The sequence below is a fragment of the Anopheles bellator genome, chromosome 2 (assembly GCF_943735745.2).
Source record: "Anopheles bellator chromosome 2, idAnoBellAS_SP24_06.2, whole genome shotgun sequence".
Classification (NCBI taxonomy): domain Eukaryota; kingdom Metazoa; phylum Arthropoda; class Insecta; order Diptera; family Culicidae; genus Anopheles; species Anopheles bellator.
The window spans coordinates 53680687-53699251 of record NC_071286.1 but is presented as its reverse complement, the minus strand read 5'-3'; the positions used below and the strand labels follow the sequence as shown (position 1 = coordinate 53699251).

The following is an 18565-nucleotide window of genomic DNA, read 5'->3' as shown; positions in this document are numbered from 1 at the left end:
CCAGTTGAAGTCAGAATCTAGACAGTTTTGATGAATCAAATGTTTGGCCATGCGGGAGCAACTCATAATAAACGATTCCTTTGAAGTCCCACCAAATACACAGTAAAACATTCCTAGGCGCTAGTTCACGTTTGGTTCAGGAATCGACGACACCAAAACTGCACGTAATTAGCTGTTACAATATCGGCACCATAAACTCCATTAACAATTTCAGCGGCCTATTCAAACTCTTTTCCGTATTACTCCATAAACGCTTTGTATTGCTTCACAACGAAACGATACTTTGAAGTGCTCTTGCAGCAGCGGTTTCTAAACACCCTCCGAATTAGATAAACCCCACAAGTTTGGGTTCGAGATTTATTTTAGCATAACCCACAGGAAGTTACTCCGGGAGGAAGTTAATTTATGCCAGCAAAGAGAACGTTTGCGTGTAATTTGTGGAAGGGCCAAGCACGGCTGACTTACCGATGCTGGCGACCTGGTGTTTTGCGTAGCTGCTGACCACCAACCTGTAATCTCCTTTTTTAGGGGCTACTTGAGTTCTTTTTCGTTTTGGTTAACAAATTAATAACCGACCGCCTAATTACCCCCGCGCGTCCGGGCATCAAATTGTTCAGCTTTTATTAAACGCGGGACGGCGGAAAACGCTGTCTGCGGAATTAGCGGTACGCGAAGAATATTTTTATTCAAGAGTGCGGGCCATGCCACCAACACGCACCTCGCGGAGATTCTCGACAGGAACCGTGCCTAGAGGGGGTCAGTGGCATTTGGTCAGTTTGAAGAGTGGGGAACCGATTTTATGTTGGGTGGCTTTTATTTGCTCTAGGATTTATGGGTGCTTGGCACGGAATCGCTCGCAATTACCCAGGTCCACACTGATCCACCGGATGATTATAGTTTGTAGTGGCCACTTGGATGACATAGAAACGGGATTTGCCGACCCCGGCTGGTCATGTGTTCACCGTCGACACTCGACACCGCGTGAGTAATGCTGCCGAGTACTGCGGGTCTGACGGGCGAAGTTCTCGAAAAGATTCCTGCTTCCCGGAATTGGGGCTGCGCAAAACTGTTGGCCAAGGAATTACTGGCAACATAAATAAGTCAACATAAACAATAACGATTTCGTGTTTCAAGCGATTTTCCAGCCCGTTGTTTACGGCCCGTTACGCCCGTTGGTGTCGGTTGAAATCTTCTGTTTGAAGATTTTGAAAATGCCATGTACATTTTCCATCACGATTCGGGCCGGTGGCCACCCGGAACAGTGGATCCCTTTGATTTATCGCACCGCTGAAAGCAACATTCATTTCGTCTGTCTCCAGAACTTTTGCGCGGACCACCCTCGGACCACACGGGGAGAGAGAGAGAGAGAGAATTATGATTATTTCACAATGAATTCACCCGCATCTCGTGATTTTCCACGTCTCCACCGAACCCGGCGGGGGAACGTTTTTCCATCCCCGCTGTTCGGGGCCTGTCAGGTGATGAGATGAATGGACCTCATTATGTGAGCATCCATTCTCCTGTCCTGAAGGCGCTGTCACCGCCGCACCGCCCATCAGGCTCCATGTACTCGAAAGCATCATTATGCAATCTGTTGACTTCGGGAAAAGGAAGAGGGTAAAAAAATGGGGCAAAAAAAGTGAAATCCTTACTGTCGGCGTAGAGTTTTCCACTCCGAAGCGTGCCGTGGACCCATTTTTCTGTAAAAACATTTTCCCAATTTTCCGTACCGAGCAGGTATGGAAGTCGAGTCAGGGCCGGGATAAAAGGAACAAGAACGAAGAAGTAGCGGATAATAATTTCCCTATTCAAATTCCACTACTACGCAAGCCATCGCAGCCGCGGTGTGGTAATGATTATGATAGTGATTTATTTCCGTTACTCAGTTTCAGAGCGGGCACCACACTCTTTAGGTGTTCATTTATCAGCACCCAGGTTGGTGGTAAATAAAATTGGAAAATTTCCCCCGAAACTCGGCACGCGGCGCCCCACCGGCCCCCGGCCCCACCCGGTCAGCGAATTGTTGGGTGGGATTTTCGCGATTTTCGCGAGCTCTCGCGGCAGCTCGCGTCAGCAGCTTATCCTCCAGCGCACCAGGCACCGCACAGTACCGGCCAGAACTTGGCCTGTTAGCGAGCGAAAGTGCATTAGCAAATCATTTGAATAAATAATAGAGTTTGTGCAGACAGAGAGAGGCGAAGAATCCATTAGCCCGGGTGCACATTCCGTGCCGCTGTCTGCCCGGAAGCCGGAACCCGGAAGGACACCCTCGGCTGCCTTTCGCGAGTGACGACAACGACCTCTCTTCTGCACAGCTCGATTAGCACAAATCTGGTGGCAAGAAAGAAGCGAAAAAAAACTCCGAAGAACCGGGAATCCCAAAGGTACTCTTTCTCTGGTGCCAGTTTCTTGATTTCATTGTGAAGCACAGAGCGCGATCGGATTGCATTCGAGGCTCGAGCGGTGATGCTGAAGCAATCGCTGCTTAAATGATTCCTACTTAGCGCAGGAAGTGCTACTACCGTGCCCCGTGCCGGTCCTGCATTTAGATTCCCGACACCAGACGTCATTCGACCCCGCCCCGGGTGCGACCGGCGAAGTTTTAGTCGCCCGCCCGGTCGCTCGGTGTCTCGAATTCGATGCCGTCGTTTAAATTAAGCACAATTCAATTTCAAAACAAACAAGTCCACCTTTTCGGGTGACGACACCGTTTAACTCCGCTCCTCTCGGGCCATAAGTTATTCAATACGCACAAGTTATTCACAATAGAACGTACGATAGATGCTTGATAAATCTTTTAAAAATATTCATTAGCATTTTTTGGCGTTGTTTTGTACACGGTGTTCCATCACGACCCATACTATTAAAATGTTAAATAACCCCGCCATTTTTCAATATATTTTAACAAATTAGCCAGATTTTAAAACGTTAGAATGTGCTGTTTTATTCATAAATCAATTCATGCAAAAAAGCGGATTGAAATTGTAGCTCTCTGCATTGAAAATAATCGTTCAACAGTGGAAACTGAAAGCTAACATCACAGCGGAAATTGCTGCTATTATGTTGTCTATTACCGAATTGTAGTCAAAAACAATGTAAAATGCCCAAAAAAGGACCGCTTTTTGTGTGTCGATCACTTGGTCACGGAGGCGGTAATCGATATGATATCGATATTGATCGATATTGTATTCTAAGTAAATTGTACATAAACGGCATTCTATATTCTACGTAAATGTTGTACATTTGTCAAAATCGACTAACAAATAGTTGAGGTGTTTAACATTTCAATAGTTTGTGTCATGATGGAACACCCTGTACTTTGCACAGATTTTGTAGCATTAGCATTGGAACATCAATAAATTGGTGGAAAATTAAAACAAGCCCTGCTTTAAAAAGGAGTTACGGTGTCATTGAAGGTAAACAGTTTTACGAGACATTGAAGCTCCCAAACTTCAGAGATTCGATTAGATTGGGACCTCAATCGGAATCAAACTGGAAAAGAGTTAGCTACAACTAGAGCTTTATGATGGAGCATGAAGAAGTCGTCGTTATAAATGCTCACGTGCCTATTCTACAAACCGTATGCGTTTTTGTTTGACTTAGAACTAATTTGACTAATCTAAGTTTTCAGTAGCAACCGGCTAAGGTGGTTGGTTCACTTACCTTGTCGCCAAATCGCGATGCACTACATTCATCTGCTCTAGGTACTTCATTCCCGATGCTATCTGTGTAGCAATGTATATTAAGCATCCGTAGCTGAAATGAAATGGTAAGAAACGATCAGTAAACTCAAACAGTTGCAATCTTCATCTAAAGTACTGAAGTTTGCACTCGAAAGTGCTTGAAATGTAATAGACAAATCCTTGCCAAACGCAAGCGACCATTCACAACTTTCAACACCATCTTTTCGCTGGGCATCGCCCACGGGTATGGCATTCTTTATGAGTCGAGCCCTTTATGTTGTGTTAATGCCGGTCATGTGCTGAGGGCTCCGGAATTACTTTATGGTTGGAAGTGAGTAGTAGAAAGGCAAAACTATAATCGCTTCCTCGGCGGCAGCAACAACACTGTCACAAAACAACAACAACCCATGGCCCCACGTAAAGCTTCTTCGCGGCCTTCGGCGGCCATGTCGTGGCACAACATTGAGAACCGAGGCCCCATTAGAAGTGGTGGTAGTGTTGGGAAAAAGCGGTTGTAAATTACTTAAAGCAGTTAGTGTGGCGCGTTCCGAAAAGTGGAGCAAAAAAGTAGTGCACGTCCGGTCGGTCGGTCGGTGCGCGGTCGGTTATGGCCCTGTCGCCGTAGAGCAAAAATCCTGAAATTTATAAACTTAATTTTCCCGGGCGCCAAGCATTGCCCCACACACATACAGTGCACAACTGGCCGTAAGGACGATCCGAACCGGGTGCATCGAAGGTGAAGCGAAGAAAAGTGTTTCGTTCGAGGTCGTGTGTTTATCGAGAGTGCAGTTGTTCGGTCCGTATTCCCGTAGTGGCCACGGAGCCGAGACCCGGTAGTATTAGTAGTAGTAGTTGGTCGAGTGGAAATCCTTTCCAGTCGAACACCCGCGTTGCCGGTCAAAACGCCGGAACCGGGCTCTAGGCGGATGCGTGCTGCTAGCCGGGCGTCACGGATCCCCGGGTAGAGCCCGCACAATGCCTTGGCACTGTCCTATCGTCGCGTGTGCATGATGCCATGCATTGAGCAAAAGTCACAGTCGCCTGCAACCAGGATAGCTATAGGCCACCGTGCCGAGCCGGGCCCGGGCCACTGGTAATATTATAATATCCTCGGTTGCAATCAAATTCAAAACCGCCGTCCGAAGAATGTGGTTTCGTAGAGTGTGCTGTGAGGAGCGACAAGGCCCGATGAGCCACAGGACACACCGGACACCAACCAGACAGGTCGGTCCGAGCTCGGTGACTTCGCCGCTGATGTTTCTGTTGCTTTGCGGTGTAGCTATCAATTATTAATCTTACAAAGATAATGCCCCCCCGGGGGATGATCATCGTCATCGGCTGTGGCTTCCTGGCCGAGTGGGGTGTGGTCATCATCAGCGAAAGGATCAAAAATAAGTTACGCGGTCTTCTGAGCCGGCCGGAGGACGACGAGAAGCCTGAGAGTGTCAGCGTGGCGATAAGATGTGACAGACGGGACCAGAGATTGGTTTTGGTCGTGCTGCTCATCCGACGAACCGACAGCGACCCTCGACCGACAGGTACCTTGACCAGCCTTGTGTGGCTTTTTCGAGAGAAAAGACCGGGACTGTACTCGCCACATGCCTGGCTGGAACACGCACGTACACTACTGATGATGATTATATTTGTGTTTGGGAAATGCAATATTGAAAGAGTTTTTTCTGTTTAAAATTGGTCAAAAAATCTGATTTAAATATTTTTGTAAACTAATCGGACATGTCATTCACATAGTGATTGCAAATGCAACAAATCGTTTAGGGTTTAGCAATTCTGACTTAAAGACTGGTTTAAAGATGAAATTAAGTGAACTGAACTGGAGTTCTTCCACAAATTCAGTGAGGTTCATTATAAACTGGAGGTTTTCATTATAACTGTTAATATGTAATCGTTTGCATGAAGTCAATGATCCACCGCCGTAAGGATTATGAACATCCCAATTACTTAAAATGAAATGTGATTCGCCAAGATTAATTGAAAAGCTACACAAAAATAGAAAAAGCAATTTCGGAATGATGTCCCAAAGCTAATACGAAGGACCTTCCAATCGTGTTCAGTACTTGAGTCTATTATTTTTGAGTACTCACACATTTTTAATGAAATTGAAAAACTTTAACTAATTTGGGTGTGCCATTGTACAGACCCGCCCGTCTAACGGCGCCCGGAACTTACCTCAACGAGTTATGCTGCACCAGCGAGCCGGTTTCGGCCGTGTGCTCCTGCAGGAATTGGTTCAGGTCCGTGCTGTACTTGTAGTCGAGCACGATGCAGATTGGTTCGTCCTTCAGGCAGGCACCGAGCAGCTTCACAATGTTCGGGTCGCTCAGCCGGCTGAGCTGTTTCGCCTTCGAGCGAAACTCCTTCTTCATATGGTCCGAGGCGCCCGGCCTCAGCGTGGACACCGCAACCAGGCTGGCACTGAAAGTAAGGAAATGGATCGGGAAAATAGGAAAATTATGAGCATTGTTGTGTTCTCGGATCTGGGAAACTTCTCGGACTAATGATGTAAAAAACTTAACCTGGCCGCCCCGTGGGGACGACATTTTATCTTAAACATCGCTTGCAAACGATGCAAAGTCTGTGACAAGTCTTGCCAACGACAGTATTTGCCAAATCCAATTTCCCAGTTCCCGCTTCTTTTTCCTCATCGAGTGGGATCCGATTGTTTGTGCGAATGTGCCACGGCAGGGCCACGATATTTGCAGAGGGCGCTCGGAAGCCCTCCGCAAGCCTGATGAGAATCGGAAAGGTTTTACGGAATCGCGTCCATCGTGGTAGCCCCTGCGAGCTACGAGGAAACTTTCCCCAGCGCTCGGACAAGTTCCACTTCATGTGGAACTCGGGCCGAACTCGGGGATTCGATGCATAATAAAATCATGGCCAAGGATCATGACGTCCCGGGTACGGGCTTCAGTCGGGCGTGGAGTCCGTGCACAGTGTGACGGACAAATTGGTTTACTTCCCAATGTGAGGTAGGATTTTGATTGACGCTTTCGTCCTGGAGGGCCTCGAACCTGAACAATGGGAAATTAATGGCTAGGCCTGGCGTTCATTAAACGAACCGCTTTTTTCAACAATTAACAAAGCTTCGTATAATAAGTTACAGAGACAAGATCTGTAGATTGGTTTTGAGTAAAAATAGTTAAAGTTATTTGAATTTGTTCAAATATAATCGAATCTGAATCTGACCGAATTTACCGAACTGAATGCACCCCGTTAGCGTAGTGCTGCGGCGCATCCGGTTTCGTTTTCAGGACCGTTGTAAACAGCGCTAATGGAAGCGTTGTTATTTAAAATTCAGCGCCCAATCCGACTCGTGTTGTATCGCCTCACAGTGCACCCAGTGCAACTTGTGCGAAGGACTCGTCGAGTGGTTCATGTCCGGTTTTACAACGCGCACGACTGTCCGAGTTGGCGAGTTTCGGTCCGAGCTACAACATCGGGCTTACGGGCGTTTGGCGTGTGTCCTCAGGGAAGAGACCCGGGACCGTTCCGGTGTTCCATGCCGAGCGCCAAACGGGTTGTCGTCGGTTTCGGCTACGGTCGTCCCGCAATGGCTGTTTTATTCATCAGAAAACTGTAGTCCATAACGGAACCCGGTACCCGGTAAGTTGCCCGTACAAACCGGAGCAGCCCGGCTTCGTCTAGCTTCGGTCTAGATTGATGCACTCTAAGCAGGTCGGGTAGAGGAGTTCGCCAACACCAGAGACCGGGTGCTGACGTTGGAGCTACAATATGCAAACGACCAACTTTGCTCTGGTTCACTTCCGCCTTGCCAAACCCCTGCACGAGGCCGTTGGTGGGGTTGGGAGTGTTGGGGTTAGAAGCAACCCAACGAAAAAAAAAAACTTCCGTTCAATAAAAGTTTTTCTTGGGAGTATGCTCCATGCTGTGTGTCCAGGATCCGCGCGTTTGGAGCGTGGTTTTAAATATTTATTCAATTTACAAGCCATACACACGCTGCGAGCGCCAACGATGAGGGGTTGACGTATGGGCCACCGGTAAGCCGGAGGTTTGGATGGTGCGAGGCACACATGGTGTACCGAGCGAGATTAAGCTTATTTCGGCCACAACGATCCACCTACCTCGAGTGTGGGAAACCGAGCTTTTAAATTGACAGCAAAGTTTCGACCAACCAACGGGTAATGCAGCATCTTCTCGATCGGCGGGGCGGACATCGACACTAAACCCTCCCGCACGGAGCCATTTTACAACATGTGCATAAATATCATATGATGCGGCTGGGATGGGACGGCGCTCATTAAAGAATAATCGGATAAAGATCGTTTCGTTGCTTGTTTTGTGACCCAGGAGGTGGAATGAACTTTTTAATAAGTCGTTCGGTTGGCTCGATGGCAGCTCCATGTCAAACGAGTCAGCCAACGATGATTAATGACTACAGTGGATACGGATGAAATTAACAACATAGATTACGGGGAAACCCTCATTCGTTGGAACGATCCGAGCACTCTGGTTCCGATTCCTTGCTAGGAAGAGGATTGGAGCATTAGTCAAGGGACAACTTTCACTTTTCCGGTACATTCGTTTTCGATTATGGTCAGAGGCAATGTCTAGCACAGTCGAATTATTTATGTATGTCGAAGCAACCCACAACACGGTCTGTGGGTCCTAAAATCGAAACTGTACGCTTAGGATGCGTTTAATGTGATAGAACTAAGGTTTCCTTCGATAAAATGAAATACAAATGAAAATACCAAAATGTTTTATTCATTTAATGTAAGGCAAAATTTGCTAATCTTAAGCAATGAAAGAAATGTATTTCATCGGTTAAGCCAGTAATAATTAACAGACAAACATACAAAAGCAGCAATTTTGTATTACTTGCATTATGCTAGATAGACCAAAAGATTACTTTAAATCGCCCATTGAAATCGGGAGGGAATAAAACAGGTCCGACAGGTCATTTTTCAAAAGAACCACAAGTGAATTAAAGAAACATTTAAGCATCATCCAGCACTGTGCCAGGCTATTATTACAAAATCTAAATATTTATGCTATAAAAGTCACAAGTCGTTCGATTTATCCTCTTCAAAACACTTATTCCGCCCAAGCAAGAGCATGTTCAGGCATTTCGTACTTCATCTTGACTTGGACCAGGAAAACCCAAACCTAGCTATCCTACCGGAAAAGGCGGTCCTGCTGCGGTCTCTTACCTGTAGCCCTTCGTCTCGCAGAGGTGCAGCTCGCCGAATACGCCACAGCCCAGCTTCTCCACTATCACCAGCTTATCGCGAGGATACTCGCTCAGCTGCAGATCGTCGTCGGACACGCCGAGGTCCAGGTCGCTGTAGGCGTTTAACTGCTGTTGCTGTTGCTGCTGCAGCTGGTTTGACGGAGTGGTTGGCGTGGTGGATGGTTTGCAGATGGCCGTCGCTGCGTAGTACTTCTCTGGCGGTGGCGGAACCGGCGGTGGCTTCGGGAAAATGTTGTTCAACGTCGGTGGTGTCAGCCGAACGCTAACGTAGCCACCGGGAATCTTCGGTATCAGGTCCTGCATGTGTGGTACGGCGTACTCCTGGCACACGATATCAGGAACATCTGTGAATTGGGATTGGGATGGGTTTGCGAATCAGTTCGGATTCTTCTCCCGGGCTCTCTATTTCTTTATCGGGGGTAGAAGACGATCTCTAATCGAGATGATTAATTTTGTACCACTTCGTAGACGCAGCCTGACGCTTCTCGCGTCCCCTTTTCTGGTGACGAAAACCAAGGCTGATTCCATCGCGGGCCCGTACCGGAGGTGCTGAGTATTAAAGCACGAAAAATGCATTAAACAGCATTACCGTAAATTTATATTAGCACGGCTCGAGGCCATTTGGCCAAGGCCAATTGTGGCCATGTGTGGCCCCGCCGTCAAGGATGGCCCACCGAGAGTTATGGGCCATGGGAGCCTCTTCCTGGACCATCGGGAATGACGGCAAAAAAAACTTTCCGCCGATACAACAACCGCAACATAATGCACCGCATGGACTGGTGCCGGCGGCGGTGGTGATGCGGGGCCCACCCGCCACGGCCACGGATTCGAGATTCAATTTTCCAAACGACCGGGAAAGCGATGCATGTGTGTGTTGAGCGGGAAAAACCATCAGAAAACTATCGCCTTTCCTTTGCCGTGGTAATCGCACAAAAATAAACGACGACGACCACGACGACTGCACCGTCGAAGGACGAGTGCAGATCGGTGCCGGAAGTTCCTGCGGGTACCCTTTGCCCGATGGGGGGGACGTGTGCGTGCGGGCTGGCAGGGAAACAAACTGTTTGTGCCATTATTGTTGCAATTGCAATAAAATTTTATGTGCATGTTGTCATTTCCAATTTCGCTCGGAGCCTCGCGCCAATGGACGACGGGGCTTTGCACATCCTTGCACATCAGCCCCTGGTGGAACAGGATGCAACGAAAATAAACGGTTCCGGGGACGTAACTGTGACTGGCACCGGGGAGATGAGTGGGTTAATGCAAAATCAGCAGTAACACCCGGTCCGCGTTCGACACACTAAACGTTCTTCGCGTTCCTCCTCGGAATCTTCACACAGGTCTCGAGATCTCGTTCGAGTGGCATTCGAGTGGAAACTCCGGAACGGAACAAACAATCTTCGACGCGCCCGCCGTGGAAAAGCGATTCCTGGCACCAACCAAAACTCAATGACCTCAAGGAGGGATTCAATCGATCGGAAACTACATAACCGGATACAAATCGAACTTCCTGCCGGAGGGTGGCGTGGCGTGGATGGTGCCGTCGACCGCGCATCGGTGAGCTTCAAAAGCCCTTGGTGCCCGACTCCAGTGATGTCGACGTTGATGTATGTTGGGCTCCCGTGGGAATGTTTTGCATGCGCAACCACCGGTCGTCGGTCGTAATCGCGCGCCATTACCGGAAGCAGCATGTAACCGGTCCCGTCCCGTCCCGGTTTTCGGTATATTTATCTCGTTTGGTCCCGTAAATACCAAAATATTGGTTCCGTTCGGAACTATTTTCTTGGTAGCGCTGAAAAATGGCCCCTTTATGGTAATCCTTTAATTCCTGTGTGGTTCGTTCGGTGGTGGCGGTCGGTCGATCGGTGGTTCTAGAGCTTTAGGAATGGCCCTTTGGCAGTGTAGGTTAACGTGTCTGGTATTGGGCTTTGTAATTCCCTGCCACGATTTGATGTACTAGTGCAACTGGAACGTACTTTTATTGGTAGAGACCTCGGGAGTCATATTCTCGGGAGGAATACTATTCATGCTAGCAATGAATACTAAGCCCTGTAAATGCCGATACCTGTTATTGTATTGTGCACTTTTCGTACAATTGTCTACTATTTTTTATTGGAGTGTAAGGAAAGTTTGTTGGGTAAAGACCTCTTTGCTCGATGCTCCGAAATGTGTTATCGAAAATTGAGAATCCACCACAACCATTACCTGCATCTGCCCTGTAACGATGGTGGCGTAATGTTTCCTGCCGTTAAGGGACAACATACGCGATCGTCGTAAACGGCGATACGGCGATGTAAAAATGATTCCCCCCGAAATGGGCAACACTCGACATTGCCTTCGATTGGCACGAATAACAAGAAAATGATTACCGCTGCGCAGGGCGACCTCAACGCGTATGGCCCTCTCTCTGGACCGAAGAGGTAAACGTCAAAATTAGTGCACCCATAAAACGAACCAAAGATATGGGACCCTCCTTCGCAGGACACTTAGAGCCGTGCCTGATACCGGAACCGGAGCTCAACAAAAGGTCAGTAACGGAGGGGGCGCAAGGACGGTCGATTTATTCCGACCACAACCAACCCACGGCCGTCGATCCATCGCGCATTCGTAAAACATAGGAAATAAATGTTCTCCCAATTGACACCACACACAGGGACGCCGGCGTCAGGCCGGCCGCAGCACACGTGCTAAGTGGTTCTAAATGATTTGAGCCATAAACCCGAACCAAGTCCCGGGCCCGAGCGCCCTGGAACTCCGGAGTCCGGACGAGAGATGCCTAGACGAAGACATCACGACCGTCTTCGAAGTCGTCGTCCATAGACCCGCTCTCTCTGTCCGGGTTCCTTTTTTATCGTTTTGGATAACAACATCTTTATGATGCAGTTTTTCTCCATTCCGTTCCGTGGGAGTGTGTTACCTTCTCCTATCAATTCGGTCTCCGGCCTCGAGTTCCCGGGGCACCACTTGTGCCCTCCGCCAGAGAGGCACAACCTCAATCACCTCAAGGTCTTCTGGATAGGTTTTTTTTGCTGCCGGAGCCGTTAAGCTGGTTTCGGGGGTTCTCTCGGAGCCAGCCACAGGGGCACCGGAATGGCTTTGGGCACGGTTTGTTTGTTTTTTTATTGACGAATCAATTTTCCATGCTCCTTAACAGTGATGGCGGCGGTGCCGGTTTGCGCCATCCCGCCCGAAAAGTGTCTGGAAGTGATAAAGTGACTTTGAGAAGCGATTTCTTGGCCAGCCATGCAAGTGGCCACTGTTCCCCGTGACGGCCGGAACTTCCGGTTTCGGGCAGGACTGCCCTGGAAGACACAAAAAGGTGTGTGCGACACACACGCTCGTCATAAATATGCATAAGGGGTGAAAACAATTTATCGACTTTGTCAGCACACCGTCAGCGGCCAGGCCAGTGCACACGAACCGCTGCGGCTGATGATGATGATGGCCGGTGGCGCTGCCGCAACTTTTGATCTGCGGAGTTCATAAATTCGGAGACCTCTATTTGGAGCATGTTAACGCGCCACCAGGGGCTGCGCCGCTTGTCTGACTTTTATCGCCACCGTTCGGCGTTACATTTATTTCCCTTTTTTATGCTACTTTATGGTGAAAATGGGATTGAGTTTGATGGTGCCGCAGAGTGCCGATAAGAAGGCCGCGCGAAAACGAAACGCAAAAATGTATGATGTAGGGGGGTGCAGGGATGATGTGGTGAAGATGGTCGGACACGATCGGCGATGAAGAGGCAGGCAATGAATAAATTAGCGTGACAATCTTGTCACAACATTGCTCTTACGGTGCCTCACACTTCGGGGGTCGGCCATTTGTTTTGCGGAAAATCCACTGCCTCAGTGGGTCAGTAGCGTACCGTGAAGGTCCTAAAGTGTCTGGTCACTGAGAAATCTGGTCGATAGTTTAGTAGAGTGTCCTGGACGTGCTACTTACCCGTATAATCTGGAGTGATATGGTGACGTTGCATGTCGTTCATGGAACAACCGCTGGCGGCGCTGGTGTACATATTTACATTGAACGGCTCGTGGTAGAGGCTGCTCTTATCAATCGATTCATTGTCGTCTATCGATACCTGTGGCGGAAGTGAACTTGAGTTAGTTTATTGAAACCGTAAATCATCAGCATAACAACCACCAATGAAGCACGTGTGGAGGTCGGTTTGATTTCATTATGACTCGTAAGAGGTGCTTCATACGCACTAGATAGCAATAGATTAGTTGATTGTGACTAATCCGAATTTATAGCCTTTTGTGTTGAATACATTCGGAGAATCAATCTGTCAAAGTTAAAAGAGCGATAAAAATTGAGCTTTTCAGCCATCGTGTTGTGACTACTGCAAAGTGACCGTTTGCACGGTTTTCAAACGATAATGTACCATTATTATACATCATTATAAAGGTAATGTATCTTTCTTTTATTTTCAAAAGTGAAATATTCACATTTTGCATTTTTTGTACATTTTTAACCATTTAATGATTGATATCCGCGCAATTGTCATGCCGATTGCATAACTTGAGGCGTTAAAATACTTTAAAATATTGAAAAATGCCTAATTCGGCATTTCTGAACGCGTGTATTTCAAATAAAATTTGTAATCTTCTTCCGGAAACCCTCAATGTCCGCACAAATTCCCCCAAGTACATGACCTCAAAATGATGCATAATCATCTAAATTCAAACTCAAAGCAATTTGATGAAGCACTGCAAAGATGCAGCTTTTGTCAGAACGCGTACAGGACGAATTCGTTTAATTTCTTAAGTACCCCGACCGACTGTCATAACGAACGGATGCGGGCTTGCGGCTGCTTAGCATATACTCTTCATAAACGTACAGTACCCCCGTACGTACGTAACAGGTTGTGGCCATTAGCGGCCAGAAATTGATGAAAGTCATCGCGAATAATGATACCTGCTTAGGGGGATGGTTGGTTTTAACGTTCACAACTCATCGTGTTAAGAATGTGGACGGGCAATTACCTTAAAATTGCTATTCAACCGTTTATCGATGCCTAAACTATCGGTATGTAAATTTTGCTGCAACGCGTCGAGCACCGCCGCCGTCCGGGTGCGCTTGTTCTTCGCCACGATGAACATGATGATGACGATCAGCAGCAGAATGATGGTGGTCAGGACCGCTATGATGACACCGATGAAGTGTGGCTCCGGTTCCTGGTCGATCGGCTTCGGCGAGATGACTGCAACGGGAGAAACGCGCGAAGCATAAACATTAACGGAGGAAAAAGAGCGCCCTGCCGATGAAGTATGATAAGTGTTGTAAGCGGCGGCGCACGTCAGTCCGACGTGCATCTTCCGGTTCTCTTCGCTTTTCTTGAGATCGATCTCAACGGCCTGGCGTGACCGGGTGGTTCAGACACAGAGATTGTGGGGCGTCGCCATCTCGTGCCGCGCACGCAAGATGATTGAAATTAATTTAAATTGCAAATACCGTATAATCGTCAATAATATTATCGTGATTAATTTGCGCTAGTAAGTGGTAGGAAAACAGGCACCCGTAATGACAGTATGATGCGTGCCAGCCCCGTATGCTGATTGAGGGTAGCTCTCGACATAGAAATGGGTAATAAATTGTCGGTCGGATAGGCCGACTGATTAACAGCGACGGGCTTTATTCTGAGATGGAAGCATCGCTACGAGTTTCATGGTCAGTGGTTCTTCTATTTTTCTCGGAACAAAGCAGAATACGTAAATTCGATGTAAATCATGAATTACATAAAAGTCACTAGTTCAGATCAATAGGAGCCTCTTTCAGGCAAGTTAACATACAACTGGCTTCATCGCTTCTAATGTTACTCCCCAGAAACCACATTCATAAGTTTGATTGCTGATGATTCGCACTGAGCGGGCTCACGTCGAGGCTCCGAGGTCGAGTCGAGTTGGCAGATAAATTCATGCTTCACTCTTGACTGATCTGCGGTTGCCGTTGCTCTGGCCCGAGGGCAGGATAAATGCCAGGAAACGGGCGGCCGTTTATCATAACTCATCTTTTCATCGCACGATACGCAGAAAACCGAGCAGCAACAACGGCAACCGCATCAACATCAAGAGGACATTATGCCGCTGCACAGTGCGCTGCTGGCATATCATGGCTCCCGACGGTGCTGCTGATGATGATGATGATAAAGCAGCATGATGGGCACCCAGAATGTGCACCGTTCATCAAAGGGAATTGATCAGTCGGTGGCTGCTTTGCGCAGCGGGAGCGCACCAGGTCGAGATCGAAATAGGATCGCTACTCTTGTATCGCAATTGGCGGTGTGCGATTGGCTGTCGGCGCATACGGAAGGGGGCCGTGAGGGGGATAAGGGACCGGGACCGGGCGATGCTGCGTTGCGTCCAACAAACAACTAGTTCGCACCGGGCCAAAGTATGTGATAATTTGAATAATTGATGAGCCACATTAGCAATGCAAATTACTGGAAGATATTTGATCGCTCCTGAAGCGTCCTCCACAACCGGCAGCGCACCCGGACGGTGGCTCCCGAGAGTGGCCAGAGTGTCGCCTAAAGAAGATGTCAGGCGGGGCCATCCTAACCTTCCTCTAAGACCTGGGAGCCGAGCGACCTCTCTCTAATGGCCACAAGACACCCACCGAAGGGAACCGAGACACTGAGACGCTGGTGCTTGTGGAACGGCCAGCACGGGGTTTGATTGCAGTTAATTTGCAATTATTTTATGCTAAATATTAAGTAATTTCTTGGATGCATATTTGATTTGATATTGATTGACGGTGTGCGGCGTTCGCTCTGCGAGGTGTGCTCTAGTTTCAAATGCACCGCAACGAGACCGCAGGGAATTGGTAGGGCCACTCGCCCAGATGCCTCGTAATGGGGAACGGCTTCGTTGGCGCAGGCAAATTACCTCTGCTACGGTGGAAAATATTTTATGAGGACCCAGCTACGGTTCTTGGACAGCTGAGGCGAGGTGTTGGACACCGACCGCAACAGTACTTACTTTGCGGAACATGATTCCTTTCGCCTTTGTTGACGATATTGATGCCGGACTCGTCCCGTTGCAGTGGATACTCAACGGAGTTTTCCTGTGGTATCGAATTTCCGTTGACTTCCTCGTCGGAAAAGTTGCCCGTCACTGGTGCTGCAAAAAAACGGCGTGAAGAAAACAGAAGGCGATTATAATAATGTCGGCCAGCATGGTGCTGTGAATTGCTGTGCGGTAACTGAAGGACACCTCAGAAAGGACAATGACAACGATTTCCAAGGACGGTTTGTAAGACAGATTGGTTGGGAAGCTATTGATTGACTGAGACGTTCACTGGTAACCGGGCAAGCCCGTGATAAGACGATTGCACGTTGGAGGAAATGTCACGCCGCCTGTATGTTTCATGATGCGTAGATTTAAGTATATGTTTTGTCGATAGAATTAAGTATAGATTTAATAAATACGGCTCAGTTCGTTCTTTAAAAGATAAAAAAAGACGTTCACTGGTATCAATATCGTATAAGGTAACGTTAAATAGAACAGTGTGCAATATGTGAAATAACGTCGGTTTATAACAAAAAGCATCACTTGAATAGTATCACAATGATCGACAAACATAAGCTGCGCTTATAATAAGTTTAAATAGCAATATCGCTAGAACATTTCCATCTTTCTGGCATTCATTTTTGTTTAATTTTGTTTTTACGTTTAATACCGTTATTCCAGGCTGAGAGCACTCTGTCTTATTGTTTTTTTTTGCATCTAGTATTTTTTAAAGTAAATACTTAAAGTATTTTTCTAGTATCTACGTGTCATGGCTCGTCCCTATATTATCCATCTCACTAAACGGATTAGTCGGTTTTTAAGCGAAAGATGTTCGAACCCAGACATTTGCATCAACTCAATTGCAAAACTCTAAGTTTGTGCTTAATATGGCTCTGCTCGTTCTAATAATAATAAAATAAAATTAAAAACTTGAGTCTCAACTAGGCCGCTTGACTCATTGACTTAAAAAAAGAGACAAATAAATAATCTCCTAGTGTTTTGTTACATCCAAAGATATTATACCATTTTCTATCCCAAACCCATGATCCTTCCCAAACCCATTGACTTAATCAGCGTAAACAACATGTTGATAAGTTTTGTGAAAATTATTGAAAATAGCATGTGAAAAACGGTACGAACTTCGATCTTTTGCAATTTTGTCCGCCAAAACCCTTCTTTGCAACAACAATTTAACAAGATAACGCCATCGATCACGTTTGATTGGGTCTTGCATTCCTTCTGGGTCCCTGAAAGATGTCTCCACAAAACCATCACTCACTGTCACCGCACTTACCGCGCCAGGGAGGTCTCGATTTGTTGTGGTTTCAGGCTACGGATGGAAAACATTTGCCCGTCCGGGACCGACGTTCGGACGATGTGCGTAATGAGTTCTGAACATGACGTGGCCCCCTGAACGTTACAGCAACACTGGCGCAGAAAGAGTTAACAACATTCAGGGCATATTCGAACAAAATATTAATTGCCCTGCGGTATGTCGCCATCGCTACAAAGTGCATCGGCCCGGGCCGTGTCATAACGCCACAAACGCCAAACGCAACGAAGGAACGATCCGGAGCGCAAATTAGCAGAAATGTGCGCAAAGTGGACCTCCCGACGTCTTATGGGTGGCGAAGAATACGGTCTGGAAAAGAGAACTGGAAGAGAATGCAGGGCCCGCAGAAACATCTGCGCGGCACGTATCGTCTCATCCGCCATTAGAGTTGGCTTTAAACCTTTTTTCCTCCCTCAGATCCTTCGGTCCGCGTAACGGTCAAGCAAGTTCCGGACACCGGTGGGGAATTAATCAGCCGCAAGGACTGCATCGGAAGCGGTCGCGGCCGTCTTCGACGGTGGCCCGGGGAATTAATAACATAATTCGATATCAAAGCCACGGGAAAATAAACATAAATTAGCTTCAAATCCGCGCATGCATGTGCGTGGCAGCCATTGACTGCCACCCGTTCCTGCCTGGCCCGTCCGGGGGTTTAGTTTCAGATTTTGATAAATGGCACCAGGCAGGGTTCCAGGGTTCGACCGAGTGCCGCGCTTAATGGGGAGGACGTGCTATGATTAACTGCCCCAGATTGCCGCATGGCGTCGGCTTATGCTCTAGCGACCCGAAACGCCTTATGCTGTGCGTCGGGGCCCCGTCATTCATTCATTCATTTCTTTGCGCGCGCCCAGCTCGTTAGAGGGTGCCCGACCTGGGATCGCGGGTTGTTTGATTTATTAAATTTAATGACTTGCTGCTTTCGCCGCCACCGACGCCAAAGGAGTCGGCTGACATTTTGGCATGCTGCGCCGGTCGAAGAAGATCTGCGGCCAGATTACGGCGCGATCATCGGTCGCGGTGGGGAGACACACGTCGTTCATATCGTTGGAAAGTAAAAGTGCATACAGACGCGCTTGCAACCAATTACATAGTCGGGGCGAACCCCTTTCGGCAGCGGTTTTGGTCGTTCCCCGTTTTTTTTTGTTGCTTCCTACACATTGCGCCTCGTCTTAAAGACGCACCCAAAGCCTTGCCTCGCTTTCGAAGCTTGCCGTTCTCCGGGAAAACCTCCCCTCCGTGGGGGAAATTAGGTGAGCCAAATTGGTTGTGGGTTAAATTTAGCATTCCGCGAACGCATTCTGCCGTTGAC

The 18565-nt window shown here is 47.8% G+C and overlaps 1 protein-coding gene across 1 annotated transcript in view; it reads right to left on the bottom strand.

The window, feature by feature from the left end:
• LOC131209970 (discoidin domain-containing receptor tyrosine kinase B) overlaps positions 1-18565 on the bottom strand; it is a 107784-nt gene that overhangs the window by 13068 nt on the left and 76151 nt on the right. Inside the window, exons 8-13 of the mRNA XM_058203146.1 lie at positions 15894-16034; positions 13899-14116; positions 12856-12994; positions 8873-9257; positions 5871-6116; positions 3664-3756 (exon numbers count right to left, since the gene is read on the bottom strand). Of these exons, the coding sequence (XP_058059129.1) occupies positions 3664-3756; positions 5871-6116; positions 8873-9257; positions 12856-12994; positions 13899-14116; positions 15894-16034 (1222 nt within the window). The remainder of the gene's footprint in view (positions 1-3663; positions 3757-5870; positions 6117-8872; positions 9258-12855; positions 12995-13898; positions 14117-15893; positions 16035-18565) is intronic.